Source organism: Buteo buteo, chromosome 33 (genome assembly GCF_964188355.1).
Source record: "Buteo buteo chromosome 33, bButBut1.hap1.1, whole genome shotgun sequence".
NCBI lineage: Eukaryota > Metazoa > Chordata > Aves > Accipitriformes > Accipitridae > Buteo > Buteo buteo.
Window position 1 is genome coordinate 1,351,545 of NC_134203.1, and position 16,001 is coordinate 1,367,545.

The following is a 16,001-nucleotide window of genomic DNA, read 5'->3' on the forward strand; positions in this document are numbered from 1 at the left end:
ACCTCCTAAAATGGCGGAAGGGAGGGATGCCCCCTCACCTTATATCCATAACATGGCGGAAGGGAGGGATTCCCGCCCCCCGTCCACCTCACCAAAGGGTTCCCCCTCCCATCTTGCCAAACTTTTTCCCTCATAACCGCCATTTTGGAGGGGTGCTCGAGTCTGGTTTCTCACGCAGGTCCGTGCCCTGTCTGCGCCGCCAGCTGCTGCTACCTCCCCATCACCGACAAGGTGAGTTGCTGCCCCGTCCTGGCTGCCATTTTGACCCCTTCTCCTCCTTCATCCCTGGCCACCATTGTGAACCTTCCTCCTCCTCCATCACTGGTGGCCATCTCCTCCCCTCCCCACAGGTGTGTCTGTGGGAGAAGCTCTTCTTCAAGAGCCTGGCCGACATCGCCCTCAAGCACTTGACCCACAAGTCCCAGGCGAGGAGGAGGAGGAGGATGGAGGGCAGCCCACCCCACACCAGCCATGGGGCCAGCCCCACAGCCTCTGCCCCACAGGTCTGGCGTTTCCAGCGGGCGCAGTCCAACCTGCTGCTGGCCTCTCACAAGGAAGCGGGCCGCCATGTCCTGGACCCCGGCAATAGGTGACGCTGTCCTCCCTCAGGGCCGCCATCTTGAGAGGAGTCCACCTTCCTGGACGCCACCTTGGAAGGGTCTGCCCCCCCACACCCTCTCCCTGCCACCATCTTGGGAAGGTCTGCTCCACATCACAGACCTGCTGGAGTGCAGGGTGCTGGAGGTGCTGCGGCCGGAGTACGGGGAGCTGCGGCGCACTCAGGTGACCCCCCCTATTCCCCCCACCCTTCTCGTTCAGTCCCCCCATCTCTTCCCCACCCCCACTCACCCCCCATTTTCTCTCCCCACAGCTCTCCCCTGGCTGGTGAGGGGGCAGGAGGTGAGACCCCCGCTGTGGGGTTTCAAAGGGGGGGGCTGTGACAGCATTGGCGGTGGCACCCCCATATATCTCCACGCACGAGCAGCATGCCCCGGCCGGTCAGCATCACCTCCCTGGCGCAGACAGGTAGGTGCCCCCCTGCCCTCAAATTTTTGGGGTCCCCCCTATCCCCTATTCCCCCCCTCTTTACTTATGAGGACCACTGGGACCACCCTAGGGGCATCTGGGATCATACTGGGAGCAAGTGGGACCACACTGGGGGCAACTGGCATCATACTGGGAGCATCTAGGACCATGCTGTGGGACTCTGGGGCCATGCTGGGGGCAACTGGAATCATAGTGGCAGTGACTCTCAGGGTGAACTCAGTTATGCATGTAAACCAAAAACTTGGCATACATACTAGGCCGAAACGTATTCTCTAGCTTTGCTCTGAAAACCACAGGGGGATTTTTGCATTTTCACATGGAAAACACCCTTATGGAAGGTTCAAGAAGCATCTGTATCACTGATATACCAATGCAGTGGCATAAAACGAGTTGAAGACAAAACTAAGTCACCAAAACCTCTTGTTTTTGCTTCAAACTAGCCATCTGTTCTGTTTCCATCACTTTCAGCTTTGCCTGCCAGACTTCTCTGAAGATAAAAAGAAGAAAGCCTCCCCTGCTTGTGAGCACACCTGGCCAGGTCTTGGGATCCTGAAAAGCAGGCCAGCAAAAGCCAGTTGGGCTGAGCTGGCCTTCGGGATACCTCAGCTCCTTCCTTTGCTACTTGCGTGCCTACATTTTCCCAACCATTTATCATTTACTGCTCAATTCTCAACTTCCATCCTCTTTCCAAGGTAATTCTGATTTGACTTTCAGGACAGATCATAGAGTAGGTAGATACGGGATGAAAGTACAGGCTGGTCTGCGCCTTCCGAGCTGCAGGCTGAGCTATTACACCTTGATAGGCTGGCCAGAGGTGGGCTACGGGTAGAGTTCCTGTTTGCTATTTCCTTACCATATCCTAGGATAGGTAAGTAGGGGGTGGCAGTGTAGTCTGAGGCGTTGGGCTCAGCCTAGAATGACAAGAAGCCTGCCCTGACTGAGGCGGTAGGAAGGGAGACAGAGAAGGAGCACGGCAAAGGCAGCCGTTAAAATAGTGGCCGAAAGCCGGTCACTCCTGCATCCAAGGTGAGCAAGTGTGGGCTGGAGAGCCCGAGGGCTCTGCTGCTAAGGCTAGCCACAGGTAAGCAGCAGGTCCTCTTCAGAGAAGGTGACACGCAATGCAGTCTTTCAAAAGGGCCTCGGTAATTGCTGGCAACTGGAGTCCTGTGACAGGGACAGTGGGGCCATCAGCCTGCAGCTCGACAGCGGTTACAAGTGCCACTGAAACACTGTTGGTGGCGGATGCTGTTCTGTGGGTTGCGTTTGGGGTTTTTTTTCAGCATTTTGTTGAGTTACAGTTATTTCTTTGTGATCAGGAGACAGGATTGGCGCCGATCTTCTCTTTCTGGAGCACGTCCTGACCTCCTTTGTCATCCAAAGCTTTTCCCTCTGTTCCTGAGAGGAGTGATGGCCGCAATGGGGAACGACTCCTGTAAGTAACGGCTTCGCCAGCAGGCTTAGGCTTTGTGAATCCCCAAAGGCAAAGGACGTGGCTGGTGCTCCATCCCTGAATGTGCTGACAACTTAGAGTGAATTCTGGGGCATTTCCTGACAGCAGCCAGACTTAGCCAGGTGCTTCCGATTAGACGCAGGGAAACGCTCCTCTGTCACTCCTCTGCCACTAGTACAAGACTTTGAAAGATGACCTTGCTCGCAGAAAGATCTGACATCAGTCGGGTTACCTTCTGTGCTAGATACTTGCTTGTTTTCATCAATTTACAATCAGGAAGAGGGGAGACTTGACCTGAGAATCCAATTCAAGTCTCGAGAGGGAAAGGAAGGTAGCCCTGGGCACAGAAATCAGAGTGCGGGCTTGTTGCACTTCTGGCAAAATAAGCAGGGGTGCAGCCTATCTTCCAAAACTGTTTCTTGACCAGTAAATATCAATGGGAGCATTAGGCTTCCCCCAGTGTTTCTGGGTTGGAGGTTAGAGCTGGTTGTCCTGAGTGCTCCTGTACAGAACTCGACTTTTAAAAAAGCTTTTGTGCAACAAAATCGTGTCATCTCTTTTCAAATGTCATTTCCCTGCAGTCATTGCCAAGGAAATGGCTCCACAACAAAGGATCCTCTTTCCCCCGGAGAAGATTCGCATGGATTGGCAGCAAAGACAGAGAGCTGGAGCGGGACTGCACAACCTGGGCAATACGTGCTTCGTCAACTCCGTCCTGCAGTGCCTGACGTACACAGCCCCTCTGGCCAACTACCTGCTCTCTCGTGAGCACAGCCAGTCGTTGAGTACTTTGAGGAACATCTCCTTGTACATCTGTTGGGCACTTCCCCAGGATTCCCAGAATCTGGAATCTGATTTAGGAGAAAAGCAGTCCTTCTTTGTTGACCCCACGAGGAGTTGTTCTTTGAACGCTCAGGCCTAGCAGCCGCTCGCCTTATCTAGGTGTGTTCATCTTCAGAGAGGCACTTCTTTCTAGCCCTGGGTCTTGGTCCCTATTCCTGCAAGTCAAACTCTCTTTGCTTATTGCACAGAAAACTTCTGTCAGTTAAGCATCCCTCTGAAGAAACTTTTCTACGCACTAAAATGTCCCGAGCTTGTTGGGACGTTGGCACCTTGGGAGGAGTGGAGACTGTTCTTAAAATTTCAGGATCTCCATGAGGTTTCCCATCGCTATGGCTATTATGCTAACCTGAAGAGCTTGCTTCCCTCCCTCCCTCTCTCCCTCTTCAGGTTGTCAGCAAGACTTCTGCATGATGTGCATAATGGAAGCGCACGTTAACGAGGTCCTGCATTCCTCGGACAGTGCCATCCAGCCTAGCGCTGTCATCAACGTCCTCACACGTAAGTCATTTCAGGTGCTTTTACAGGTTTTCTCCCCTTCTTGTAGGAGAGAATTATTAACTTCTTCTTTCTTAGGCATAGGAGAAGATTTCCAGCTTGGCAGGCAGGAAGATGCCCACGAGTTCCTACACTATACTGTCGATGCCATGCAGACAGCTTGTCTGAGTGGAAGCAGCGAGTAAGCACAAGCAAATTACCTTTTCGATGTTCCCAAGCCCTTTGGACTCCTTGCTGTACTCCCACCAAGGAAAACCTATGCCCGGGGCTTTCAGACAAAGCAAGACTCTTGGAGGAGATCACTCTCTGCCTTCCCATTTATTTCCAGGTTGGGCATGTCTTCTCAAGCAACTACCATCATCCATCAAACATTTGGGGGCTTTCTGAGATCCAGAGGTACTTTTCCGCAACTATCGCTCAACTTGGAATTGTCTGTGCCCTTCTGTTGGCCTGTGATAAACAGCCAATCGTGTGACCGGCGTAGTAGGTATGAAGGACGGAAACTGGCACAGCCAGTGACTTCCCCTATCGCTGAGCATTTTGATTTGCCTTCCAGTCACGTGCTTGAGCTGCAAAGCAGTTTCCGATTCCTACGAGGCTTTCCTGGATGTCCCTTTGGATATAAAAGTAAGAGGGTTTATAGCTGTGCTTCAAGACATCCCAAGGCCCCTGTAGCTTTCCGCAATCCATGCTGTTGACTTAAAAACGTATGCTGCGAACACAAGAGAGCTTGGTGGAGGGTCAGAAGTGGAATGGGCTGAGTTCTTCCGGGGAGGCCATGGCATTGATCTCCTTGTAGGTGCTGGCTTTAAGCTGGACAAGTACGAATTATCCTCTCTGCACCCTTGATGTTCTCTCATCCTTCTTCCTTTTGCCCTCCCTCAGCACCCCATCTGGCTCCCAGGCTGATGGGTTGTATCGTTTTCATTATTGATGACCCTGCAGTGCCACAGGGAAGTAGCTCTTGATAGCCCCGGGAATCCCTCAGGAATTCAGTTCCCTGAGGGAAATGTTCAGCATCATACCCTCTTTCTGCCTCCTTCTGGACACTGCTTGCGGGTTCACAGCGCGTCTCCTCAGCATCAGCTACCTGGGTCTTCTTGTCAACTCCTAGTAAGTGTTTGGGCAAGGGCATTGCCCGCAGCTCACTGCTCTCCTCTCTCACTCCTCCAGGCAGCCTCTTCTGTCACTGCAGCTCTGGAGGACTTTGTGAGACCGGAGCAGCTGGATGGTGAAAACTGCTTTAAGTGTAGCAAGTAAGATGATTACTAGCGACCCAGTAGTACTAGATCCTGCGGGAAGGTGCTGCATGTCATTGAGCAGAAGTCATCGTTTCACATAGGCTTAATGCACGATAACGAGACGCAGCTTTTTTTTAATATGGCCTTATGGTACTGAATAGCCTTAAAATAGTGTAAGGCTGTGTGAGACAAGAAAGCTTGTCTGGTCTTCTTGGGGGAAAATTGGGTGCATTTCAGCACTTGGCTCTGTGCTTGCTTTCAAGGTGTGACAAGATGGTTGCTGCCTCCAAGGGGTTTACAGTCCATTGCGCGCCCAAGGTTCTCACAGTGTGTCTGAAAAAGTTTGAAGATTGCACCGGCAGGAAGATCAGCAAGGTGTGTATGCCACTGGAGGGCAACTTTCTCTTCCCGGAGCAGGAGATTTCCCAAAGCAGTACGCTCTTTCACAAGCTGTTCCTGTTGGCTTTTTCGTGTTCCCTTCCGAGGAGAGGAGAGTTCTGGTGGGAAGACAAGCATGTACTCTGCTCCGACAGAGCTGCTTTGGCCGGGAGCAGTTTCCTGCCAGCCAAACCATGCCTGTTGAAGGCTATTTCATGTAGTACTTCAGGATCGTTTCTGAGCCCTCCTGGTCTCCCTGTAGGTTGTGGAGTATCCTGAGTACTTGGATCTTCAGCCATACATGTCCCAGACAGCCGGAGAAGTGCTCCTCTACTCCTTATATGCTGTCCTGGTGCATCGTGGTGACAGCTGTCGTGCAGGACACTATTTGTGCTACACAAAGGTAAAGAGCAACTTCCTTCCTAGCAAGGGAAAAAATGTGTGCTGGGGAAGACAAACCTTCCCGGCAGCGTAACTGGCGGCCAAGGGTTGGGGGGAGAAGGTCTCCTTAGGGGCTGGGTTGGATTTGTGTTGGCGTACTCTTGGTTCTGTAGTTTTCCGCCTGTGTTTTTGTGGAGAAACCATGCGGTTCATCTCCAGAGACTGATGCCTTTCTTTGCAGGCCAGCAATGGACTGTGGTACGAGATGAATGATATGGCTGTGAATGGTTGTGAATGGTTGTGGCATCAAGACAGTTCTCAGGCAGCGAGCCTATTTGCTGTTTTATGTCAGGTGATGACAAGTGTTAAAATGTGTTCAGAATACGTTTCCTTTTCCTGGCTTTGCTCTTTTTCTTCTCCTCCTGCCTGTTTCTCTTTCTGTCATAGGAGACAATTACTACCTGCCTCCTTCAGTGCTGTTGAATCTGAACTACCCCCCGTCAGTCCTTATCTTCCCTTGCTGGGCTTCAGGCTGCTGCCCTGGTGTAAAGTGGAACTTGCCTGCTGTCTGAAGCTGGCTAATGTAGAGAAGAGTAGTTAAAGGGGGCCTACAGGAAAGATGGGGCGGGACTCTCTATCAGGGAGTGTAGCGATAGGACGAGGGGTAACAGTTTTAAAGTGAGAGAGGGAAGATTTAGATTAGATATTAGGAAGAAATTCTTTACGGTGAGGGTGGTGAAACACTGGGAGAGTTTTCCCAGAGGGGTTGTGGATGCCCCCTCCCTGGAGGTGTTCAAGGCCAGGTTGGATGGGGCTTTGAGCAACCTGGTCTAGTGGAAGGTGTCCCTGCCCATGGCAGGGGGCTTGGACCTAGATGATCTTTAAGGTCCCTTCCAACCCACACCATTCGATGATTCTATGATTCTATGAAATGGAGGCCGTAGGGATGATAAAGACGAGGACTTGCTCTGACAGGGGCAGACCTGGTGGGTTAGACCCCAATCAATTTTCCCATTTGTAGTCTTGGTTACGTCTTCTGTCTGTTGTAGAAACAGCTCCAAGAAAATGACTGAACCCCAGAGAAAGCTGCAAGAACAGCCCTAAATGCAGATCACTCTTTTTTTCTCCAGGGGATGGAGTGCACCCTCAGCAAGTTTGGCGACGACGCCAAGTTGGGAGGGAGGGTTGATCTGCTGGAGGGTAGGAAGGCTCTACAGGGGGATCTGGACAGGCTGGATGGATGGGACGAGGCCAATTGTATGAGGTTCAACAAGTGCCGGGTCCTGCGCTTGGGTCACAAAGAATCCACGCAGCGCTACAGGTTTGGGGAAGAGTGGCTGGAAAGCTGCCTGGCAGAAGAAGACCTGGGGGTGTTGGTCGACAGCCGGCTGAAGATGAGCCAGCAGTGTGCCCAGGTGGCCAAGACGGCCAACGGCATCCTGGCCTGTATCAGAAATGGTGTGGCCAGCAGGAGCAGGGAGGTGGTTGTCCCCCTGTAGTGGGCACTGGTGAGGTGACACCTCGAGTCCTGGGTTCGGTTTTGGGCCCCTCGCTACGGGAAAGACATTGAGGTGCTGGAGCGTGTCCAGAGAAGGGCAACCAAGTTGGTGAAGGGTCTGGAGGCCAAGGAGAAGGGTCTGGAGAACTTAGGAGAAGCGGCTGAGGGAACTGGGGTGGTTTAGTCTGGAGAAAAGGAGGGTGAGAGTAGACCTGATCACTCTCTACAACTACCCGAAAGGAGGGTGTAGTGAGGTGGGTGCTGGTCTCTACTATCAAGTAACTAGGGGTAGGAGGAGAGAAAACGGCCTCAAGTTGCACCAGGGGAGGTTTAGTTTGGATATTAGAAAAAAAATCCTTTACTGGAAGGGTTGTCAGGCGTTGGAACAGGCTGCCCAGGGAAGCAGTGGGGTCACCATCCCTGGAGGGGTTCAAAAAGCGCGTAGACGAGGCACTTCAAGACGTGGTTTAGTGGGCATGGTTGCTGGTTGGAGTCAATGACCTTGAAGGTCTTTTCCAACCTAAATGATTCTACGAACTGCGAAGGTGCTAAAAAGCCACGTACAAATGGTTTTTTTGGAGCTCGAGGGTGTGAGAGAGCAGCTGGGTGGGGGCCTGGCAGCCAACCAAGGTCAACCCAGCGCAGTTGCTGAAGACGTTTCTTTGGCAGCGCCAGTTCAGAGTCAGCCTGTGGCCGACTGTCCTTAGAACTTCAAAATCCCCACTAGGTTTCCCATCGCTATCTCGAGGGGCAGATTAAAAATCCATTGGAAATAAACCCGCGAGAGACCACGTGCTTCGCTACACGAACCTCTTCAGACGCAATCCTGGACCTGGGAAGAGTGGAAAAGAAATCCAAGGTCAACCCGGATGTGAAGACGCTTCATTACGGCCCTGGGCAGCTTTTTATTCATCTGGCTGGTGCGGCTCAGGGAAGACGTGGGAGCTCTGTTCAAGGGATGACCAGCCCTTTGCCAGCAGTACGTGGGGAAGCCCAGTGGCTCCCAGTTGCTGGCTACCTGAGGTGCCCGGTCCGTGGCCACAGCCCCCGTGTCACAAAGGGGCAGCGATGCGGTGCCCGCCCGGCGTTTGTGACCTCACCTGGCCGCGGCTTTGGCATCCCAAAAAGCGAGCCAGGGGCAGCCAGTTGGGCTGAGCTGGCCTTCGGGATAGCTCGGCTCCTTCCTCTGCTCCTTGAATGCCTACTGGTTTTGGGGTTTTTCCCAACCATTTATCGTTTACTGCTCGCTTCTTCTCAACTGCCATCCTCGCACAAAGGTAATTATGGTTTGACTTTCAGGGCAGATCATAGAGTGGGTAGATAACGGGATAAAAGTATAGGCTGGTCTATACCGTCGGAGCTGTAGGCTGAGCTGTTGCACCTTGATGGGCTGGCCAGAGGTGGGCTACGGGCAGAGTTCCTGTTTGCTAATTATTATTTCTTTATTATATCCTAGGATAGGTAAGTAGAGGGGGTGGTAGCGTAGTCCGAGGCGTTGGGCTCAGCCTAGAACGGCAAGAAGCGGTAGGAAAGGAGGCAGAAAAGGAGCACGGCAAAGGCAGATGTTAAAGTAGCGGCCGGAAGATTTTTAATCATTTTGTTGAGCTACGATTATTTCTTTGCCATCAGGTGACGGGATTTGCGCCGGTCTTGTCTTTCCGGAGCGTGTCCTGAGATCCTTTGTCATCCCGAGCTTTGCCCTCTGTTCCGGCGAGGAGCGATGGCCGTGATGGGGAACGAGTCCTGTGAGTAACAACTTCGGCAGCAGGCTTGGGTTCTGGGAATCCCCAAAGGCAATGGAGGTGGCTGGTGCTCCGTCCCTAAATGTTGAGGTCCTGACAACCGAGAGGGAATTCTGGGGCATTTCCTGATGGCACCCAGACTTACCCAGGTGTTTTCAAGCAGGGAGACGCGTTTTTTGGTCACTGCTCTGCCACTGTGTACAGTCTTCGAAAGAAGACATTGCTCGTAGAAAGATCTGACATTAGTAGGGTTACCTTCTGGGCTTGTTTTCCTGAAATTACAGTCAGGAAGAGGGAAGGCTTGATACTGAAGTTCAAGACTCTAGAGGGAAAGGAAGGTAGAAGTCCAAGTGTGGCTTTGTTGGACTTTAGGGAAAGCAAGCAGGGCAACACATTGTTTTCCAAAACTCTTTCTTGACCAGAAAACTTTCGATGGCAGCGTTAGGCTTCCCCTGATGCTTCCAGGTTGGATGTTTAAGCTGGTCGTACTCCTGTCGAGAACTCAACTTTTTTACATGTGCTTTCGTGCAACAATATTGTCTCATCTCTTTTCAAATGTCGTTTCCCTGCAGTCGTCACTGAGGGGATGGCTCCGCCGCAAAGGATCCTTTTTCCACCGGAGAGGATTTACATGGACTGGCAGCAGCAATGGAGAGCTGGAGCCGGACTCCACAACCCGGGCAATCTGTGTTTCCTCAACTCCATCCTGCAGTGCCTGACCTACACCCCACCTCTGGCCAACTACCTGCTGTCTCGTGAGCACAGCCAGTCGTGTGAGTACTTTGAGGAACGTCTCCTTGTCAACCTGTCAGGCACTTCCCCAGGATTCCAAGAATCTGGAATTGAAGAGAAAAAAAGCAGCCCTTCTTTCCCAGTTCCCCCGAGTTGGTCGTCTTTGAATGCTCAAGCCTAGAAGGCACCTGTCGTATCGAGCCGTGTTCATCTTCAGAAGGGCACCCCTTTCTAGCCCCAGGTCTTGGTCCCTATTCCTGCAGGTTAAACCCTCTTTGCTTTATTGAAATATTCTGTCAGCTTAACATCCCTCTGAAGAAAGTTTTCTCTGCACTAAAACGGCCTGGGCTTGTTGGGATGGGGAGACTTAGAACTTCAAAATCCCCACTAGGTTTCCCATCGCTGTGGATATTTTGCTCACCCAAGGCTCTTGCTTCCCTCCTTTCCTCTTCAGGTCACCAGCGAGGCTTCTGCGTGATGTGTAGAATGGAAAGCCACGTTAACAGAGTCCTGCGCTCCTCGGGCAGTGCCATCTACCCTTCGGCTGTCATCAGTGTTCTCTCACGTGAGTCATCTCAGGGGCTTGGACGAGTTTTCTTCTGTTCTTGTAGGAGAAAGCTACTAACTTCTTCTTTTTTAGTAATAGGAGAACATTTCCAGCTTGGCACGCAGGAGGATGCCCACGAGTTCTTACGTTACACTGTTGATGCCATGCAGAGAGCTTGTCTGAATGGAATCAGCAAGTAAGCACCAGCAAATTAATTTTGCAATGTTCCCAAGCCCTTCGGACTCCTTGGTGTAGTGCCATCAAGGAAGAACTATGCCCAGGGCTTTCACACCTGGAGGAGATGATAATAACTCTCTGCCTTACCATTTATTTCCAGCTTGGACATCTCTTCTGAATCGACTACCATCGTCCACCAAATATTTGGGGGCCTTCTGCGATCCAGAGGTACTTTTCCACAACCGTTGCTCTCCTTGGAATTGTCCGTGTCCTTCTGTCTGCCTGTGATGAGCAGCCGATGGTGTGACTGGCGTAGTAGGTGTGAAGGACGTAGAGCGGCACAGCTGGTCGACTTCCCCTATCCCTGAGCATTTTGAATTTCCTTCCAGTCACGTGCTCGAGCTGCAAAGCGGTTTCCGATTCCTACGAGGCCTTTCTGGACATTCCTTTGGATATCAAAGTAAGGGAGTTTGTAATCGTGCTTCGAGATGTCGCCAAGGCCCCCGTAGCTTTCCAGAATCAACACAGTTGCTTTAAAAAACACGTAGTGTGAACACAAGAGAGCTTGGCGGCAGAATGGAAGGATCCCTCTGCATCCTTCTTCTTTTTGCCCTCCCTCGACACCTGTCGGACCCCTAGGCTGACGGGTTGTATTATTTTCGTTATCGATGACCCTGCACACCATCGGTAGCTGAACCGAGCAGTGGCACAGAGACGTAACTCTGGATAGCCCCAGGAATTGAGGGAAATATTCGGCATCGTACACTCTTTCTGCCTCCTCGCGGGTCCACAGCGTCTCTCCTCAGCGTCAGCTACCTGGGTCGTCTTGTCAACTCTTGATAAAGTGTTTGGGCGAGGACATTTCCCGGAGATCAGTATTTCCCGGAGATCAGCTCTCTCCTTTCTCACTCCTCCAGGCAGCCTCATCTGTCACCGCAGCGCTGGCGGACTTTGTGAAACCCGAGCAGCTGGATGGCGAAAACTGCTTTAAATGCAGCCAGTAAGATGATTATTAACAATATTAGATCCTGCGTGAAGGTGCTGCGCATACTCCAGCATAAGCCATCTTTTCGCGTAGGTTAGATGCGCAATGATCAGGCACAAATATTTTAATATGGCTTTATGCATCTGAGCAGCCTTAAAACAGCGTAGGGGTGGGGGAGACACGAAAGGGTGTCTGGCCTTTTTGGGGCAAGATAGGGCATATACGAAGGCTCTGTGCTCGGTTTCAAGGTGTAACAAGATGGTCGCCGCCTCCAAGAGGTTTACAATCCATGGCGCGCCCAGGGTCCTCACGGTGTGCCTGAAAAGGTTCGAAGATTTCACCGGCGGGAAGATCAACAAGGTGAGTATGCAACCAGAGGGCAACGTTTTTCTTCCCGGAGCGGGATATTTCTCATGGTGGTCCGCACTTTCACAAGCTGTTGAGTTTTATTGTGTTCCCTTCTGGAAAGAGAAGAGTTGCTGCGGGAAGACAAGGACGTACTCTTTGGCCGACAATAGTTTCCTGCCACCCAAACCATTACCTTTAGGTTGCTTTAGGGAAAAACCAAGTGTTCGTGAGCCCCAAAGATGTATTTATACACCTCTGGCCCCTGGTCTTGGAGGGATATTTCGTGTAGTATTTCAGGATCATTTCTGAGCACTCTTGGTCTCTCCGTAGGTCGTGAAGTATTCCAACTGCTTGGATCTTCGCCCGTACATGTCTCAGCCAGACGGAGAGTCGCTCTTCTACTCTTTATACGCTGTCCTGGTGCACAGCGGTAACGGGTGTCATTCGGGACACTATTTCTGCTACACAAAGGTAAAGAGAAACTTCCTTCCACGCCAAGAGAAAAAGGAAGACAAACTTTCACGGCAATGGTACCGGCAGCCAAGGATTTGGGGGAGAACGTCTCCTTAGAGGCTGGCTTGGGTTTGTTTTGGCGGTTCTGGAGTTTTTCTGCCTGCGTTTTTGTGGGGAAACCATGCAGTTCATCTCCTGATGAACAACGATTCATATCGTTGCCTTTTTTTTTTTTACAGGCCAGCAATGGACTGTGGTACGAGATGAACGATTCATCTGTGGGTCATTGTGACATCAGCACGGTCCTCCAGCAGCAAGCCTATTTGCTGTTTTACGTCAGGTAATAACAGGAGAGTAAGGGAAAGACGGGAAGGGACTTTTTACGAGGGATTGTAGTGATAGGACTAGGGGGAACGGTTTTAAACTGAAAGAGGGTAGGATTAGGTTAGCTGGTAGGAAGAAATTCTGATCGATGGTGCATCGAAATTTTTTCTCCAGGTGCTCTGATTTGAAAATGGGAGAAAGGGTGCCTTCCTCACTGGCACCAGCATATGCCTGTTCCTCCCTCAGTCAATGCGGGGCCGAGGGCAAGCAGGAGGATGCTGTGGGACCAGAGGGTCTGCCTCCTAGGACTAAGGTAACCTGGGGAGGTGGCTCAGGGCACCAGAGGGACAGCAGATTTCTTTCTGGGATCTTGGCATTGCTCTCTTCTCCCTCCCACGCTGCCGCTTTCTTCACAGCCGCAAGGCTGCTCCCTCTCAAAGCATCCCACCTCGATCCACCCCATTTGTCCGCCTTTGGCCCTTCTGCCTTTGCAGCCCTCCAGGAGAGGCTTTGGGAGGCCCTTAGCTGTCCCCTCCCACAGCTGCTGGGGTTTCCCCACTGTTCAGGTCCTTTCAGCAGGAAAGGGCAGGACCTTTGCACAGCTCTCTTTGCAGGACATGGCGGTGGGCATGGAGGACTCTCCAGAGGACAGCAGCTCCTCTGCACCAGCCAGCACCAGACAGCTAACCCAGGCAGGTGCATGGGAGGCATCTGCAGGCTGGCCAGGCAGGCTCAGCATCGCCTCCTACGTGGGCTCCTGCTTGCATCGCTTCTTCTGCGGCTGCCTGAGGCTGGTGTCCAGAAGGAAAGCTGCGTGCCCGGTCTGCTCTCCACCACTTGCCCCTCTGCACACCGTGCAAGAAGACAGCACCAAAGAGGAGCACGGATGCAGCCCTTCCCGCTGCCAGAGGAACGGTGCCAGGGAGAGGGCCCGGAGCAGATCCCCGCAGTGGGGAAGAGATGTCCGGAGCTGGTTGGTGGACACCACAGACTACGACCACTCAACAGGGACGAGGAGGAGGAAGAGGAGGAGGAGTCCTCCAAGTCGTGATCACGCTCCCAGGGATGCTGCTGCTCCAGGGCCCTCCAACGGCACCTCCCAGTCGGCTCCTGCACCCAGTGCTGCTCAGGAGCAAACCCTGCCAATGCAGAAGCAGAGCAGATCCCTGCGGCAGGGCTACGCTCTCCGCAGCCGGGTTGTGGAGACCACGGACTACCACCGCTCCGCGAGGAGGAAGAGGAGGCGGAGAGCAAGTCCTCCACGTCATGACCGAGCCCCAAGGGATGATGCGGCTGCAGGGCCCTCCAATGCCAGCTCCAAGCGGGCTCCCACACCCAGGGCTGCTCGGGAGCACGCTCAGCTGCGGCCGAGAAAGCGGAGCAGATCCCCACATCGGGGCTCTGACCTCTGCAGCCAGTTTGTGCACAGCACCGAGTGTGACCCCTCAGCACGGAGGAGGAGGGTTTCAGCACCCCGGAGACGCACATCAGGCAATCACTTGGGGCAAGAAGAACAACCCACAACGCCAAACTGTTCCTGTATGAGAGGTGTAAAATAAATGTGAAATTATGAATAGCAATACCCCAATGATTAGACACGATTTCTTACAAGACAAGAACTGGTTGAAACCTAAAGAAACAATCAAATAACAGGTTTAAAATAAAGAAAAGGGGGGGGGGGAGGAGTTCCACATCCCCGCCAAGACTCAATTACACGGTGCAAAACTCATTGCCATGGAAGACTGTGGAGGCAGGAGCTATAAACAGCCATAACAAAGGAATTTGGCAAACTTGGGGTGGGTGAGTATATAACTGGATAATGAACTTGGTGGGCTAGAGTTGCCCTGTCTCAGCCCTAATCTGCTGCCTGGTGGCAGCAAAAGGATAAAACTGGAAAAAAGCATCTCTCCCCTTCAGATGCAGTCCTTCAGTATTCACAACACAAGCAGATGAAATACTAATCCAGAGGGACTTAAGCGTGGTATTTCTAATGCTTCTTTGTACTTGTAGTCAGACTGAAGAGGATTTTGGCATGCCATATGTCCTAGTTTCAGCCAGAATAGAGTTAATTTTCTTTCTAGTAGCTGGCATAGTGCTATGTTTTGGGTTCAGTATGAGAAGAATGTTGATAACACACTGACGTTTTCAGCTGTTGCTAAGTAGTATTTATACTATGTCAAGGACTTTTCAGCTTCTCATGCCCAGCCAGCAAGAAAGCTGGAGGGGCACAAGGAGTTGGGAAAGGACACAGCCAGGACAGCTGAGCCAAACTGGCCAAAGGGGTATTCCATACTGTGTGACGTCATGTGCAGTATATAAACTGCGGGGAGTTGGGCAGGGGGGGCGAGCTGCTGCTTGGGATCTAACTGGGCATCGGTCAGCGAGTGGTGAGCAATTGCACTCTGCATCACTTGTTTTGCATATTCTCATTCTTTTATTATTCTCATCATTATTATTATTTTCTTCTTTTTCTGTCCCATTACACTGTCTTTATCTCAACCCACAAGTTTGACTTTACCCCCAATCCTCTCCCCCATCCCACTGCAGGGGGGGAAGTGAGCGAGCGGCTGCGCGGTGCTTAGTTGCTGGCTGGGGTTAAACCCCGACACCATACTGTATGTGCCTGTACCAAGGTACGCTGCTTGGAGGGTCAGGTACACCAAAGGAAGATCATCTACTCCAACCTCCTGCACGCAATGGCCATTTTCATCTATGTATCTCAGCGCCAAATTGAACGTCTTGGAAACATAAAGGCTCCTGCCTGAGAGCGTCTAGTCATCATTTCCTTTGACAGTTCATTCCAAAATTAGTCTCTCCCACAGTTCAAAGGAAGAAAAAAACCTCCAAAAACCAATGTCTCCGACTTCAGTTTTTAATTTCTGCTATGCCTTTTACTGTGTTACATTTTCTCTTTTCCAAAGATTTCTACATGCTTTTTCCAGTCATCTTTTGATCTGCAACTCTTTCAGGCTCTCGCTAGAAGTTATTTACCTCTTCTATCTACATAACTGTCTATGTAACTGTTATACAGATAGTCTTCTATCTCTGTAACAAGTATATTCCGTCTTAATTACTAGAAGGCAAATCACGGGTTTGTTTCAAGTATCATGAGCTTAAAGTCTCATTATTTTGCTTTGCTGGACTCATGATTTTTCACATTGGAGACTGCCAGCATCTTACTACAGCAGAGTGAAAAAAGCTTTTGTGTGTGATTTTTTTGCTCCGCTGTGCCCCTATTTCTGGGCCCCAGGTCCCGGCCTTCTGGAACCTTCTCCCACCCCAGTTCCAGGAGTGTCCGAGACCCCCGTCAGTCAGGAGAAGGGACGCCGGGCCCCTCCCCACAACGTCCATGTTGGGTCT

At 51.6% G+C, this 16,001-nt stretch overlaps 2 protein-coding genes across 2 annotated transcripts; both read left to right on the forward strand.

Moving 5' to 3' along the window:
• The first annotated feature begins 2,463 nt into the window (after positions 1–2,463).
• On the forward strand, positions 2,464–9,063 carry LOC142026388 (ubiquitin carboxyl-terminal hydrolase 42-like). The gene is made up of 11 exons (XM_075019346.1): positions 2,464–2,479; positions 3,079–3,261; positions 3,728–3,838; positions 3,920–4,016; positions 4,164–4,231; positions 4,392–4,462; positions 5,009–5,091; positions 5,340–5,451; positions 5,717–5,857; positions 8,061–8,253; positions 8,963–9,063. The coding sequence occupies exons 1-11, from the start codon at positions 2,464–2,466 to the stop codon at positions 9,061–9,063; spliced, it is 1,176 nt and encodes a 391-aa protein (XP_074875447.1).
• Positions 9,064–9,553: 490 nt separating this feature from the next.
• Positions 9,554–12,784, forward strand: LOC142026361 (ubiquitin carboxyl-terminal hydrolase 42-like). The gene is made up of 8 exons (XM_075019316.1): positions 9,554–9,848; positions 10,262–10,372; positions 10,448–10,550; positions 10,692–10,759; positions 10,921–10,991; positions 11,449–11,531; positions 11,765–11,876; positions 12,195–12,784. The coding sequence occupies exons 1-8, from the start codon at positions 9,662–9,664 to the stop codon at positions 12,432–12,434; spliced, it is 975 nt and encodes a 324-aa protein (XP_074875417.1). The 5' UTR covers positions 9,554–9,661; the 3' UTR covers positions 12,435–12,784.
• The last annotated feature ends 3,217 nt before the right edge of the window (positions 12,785–16,001 follow it).

Excerpts from the sequence above, each read along its gene's own strand:
- LOC142026361 (XM_075019316.1), top strand. The coding sequence starts at position 9,662 with ATGGCTCCGCCGCAAAGGATCCTTTTTCCACCGGAGAGGATTTACATG. Across the intron at positions 10,373-10,447 it reads TGTCATCAGTGTTCTCTCAC|TAATAGGAGAACATTTCCAG; the intron begins GTGAGTCATCTC and ends CTTCTTTTTTAG. Across the intron at positions 10,551-10,691 it reads TGTCTGAATGGAATCAGCAA|CTTGGACATCTCTTCTGAAT; the intron begins GTAAGCACCAGC and ends ATTTATTTCCAG.
- LOC142026388 (XM_075019346.1), top strand. Across the intron at positions 4,017-4,163 it reads TGTCTGAGTGGAAGCAGCGA|GTTGGGCATGTCTTCTCAAG; the intron begins GTAAGCACAAGC and ends ATTTATTTCCAG. Across the intron at positions 5,858-8,060 it reads ACTATTTGTGCTACACAAAG|GTTTCCCATCGCTATCTCGA; the intron begins GTAAAGAGCAAC and ends AATCCCCACTAG.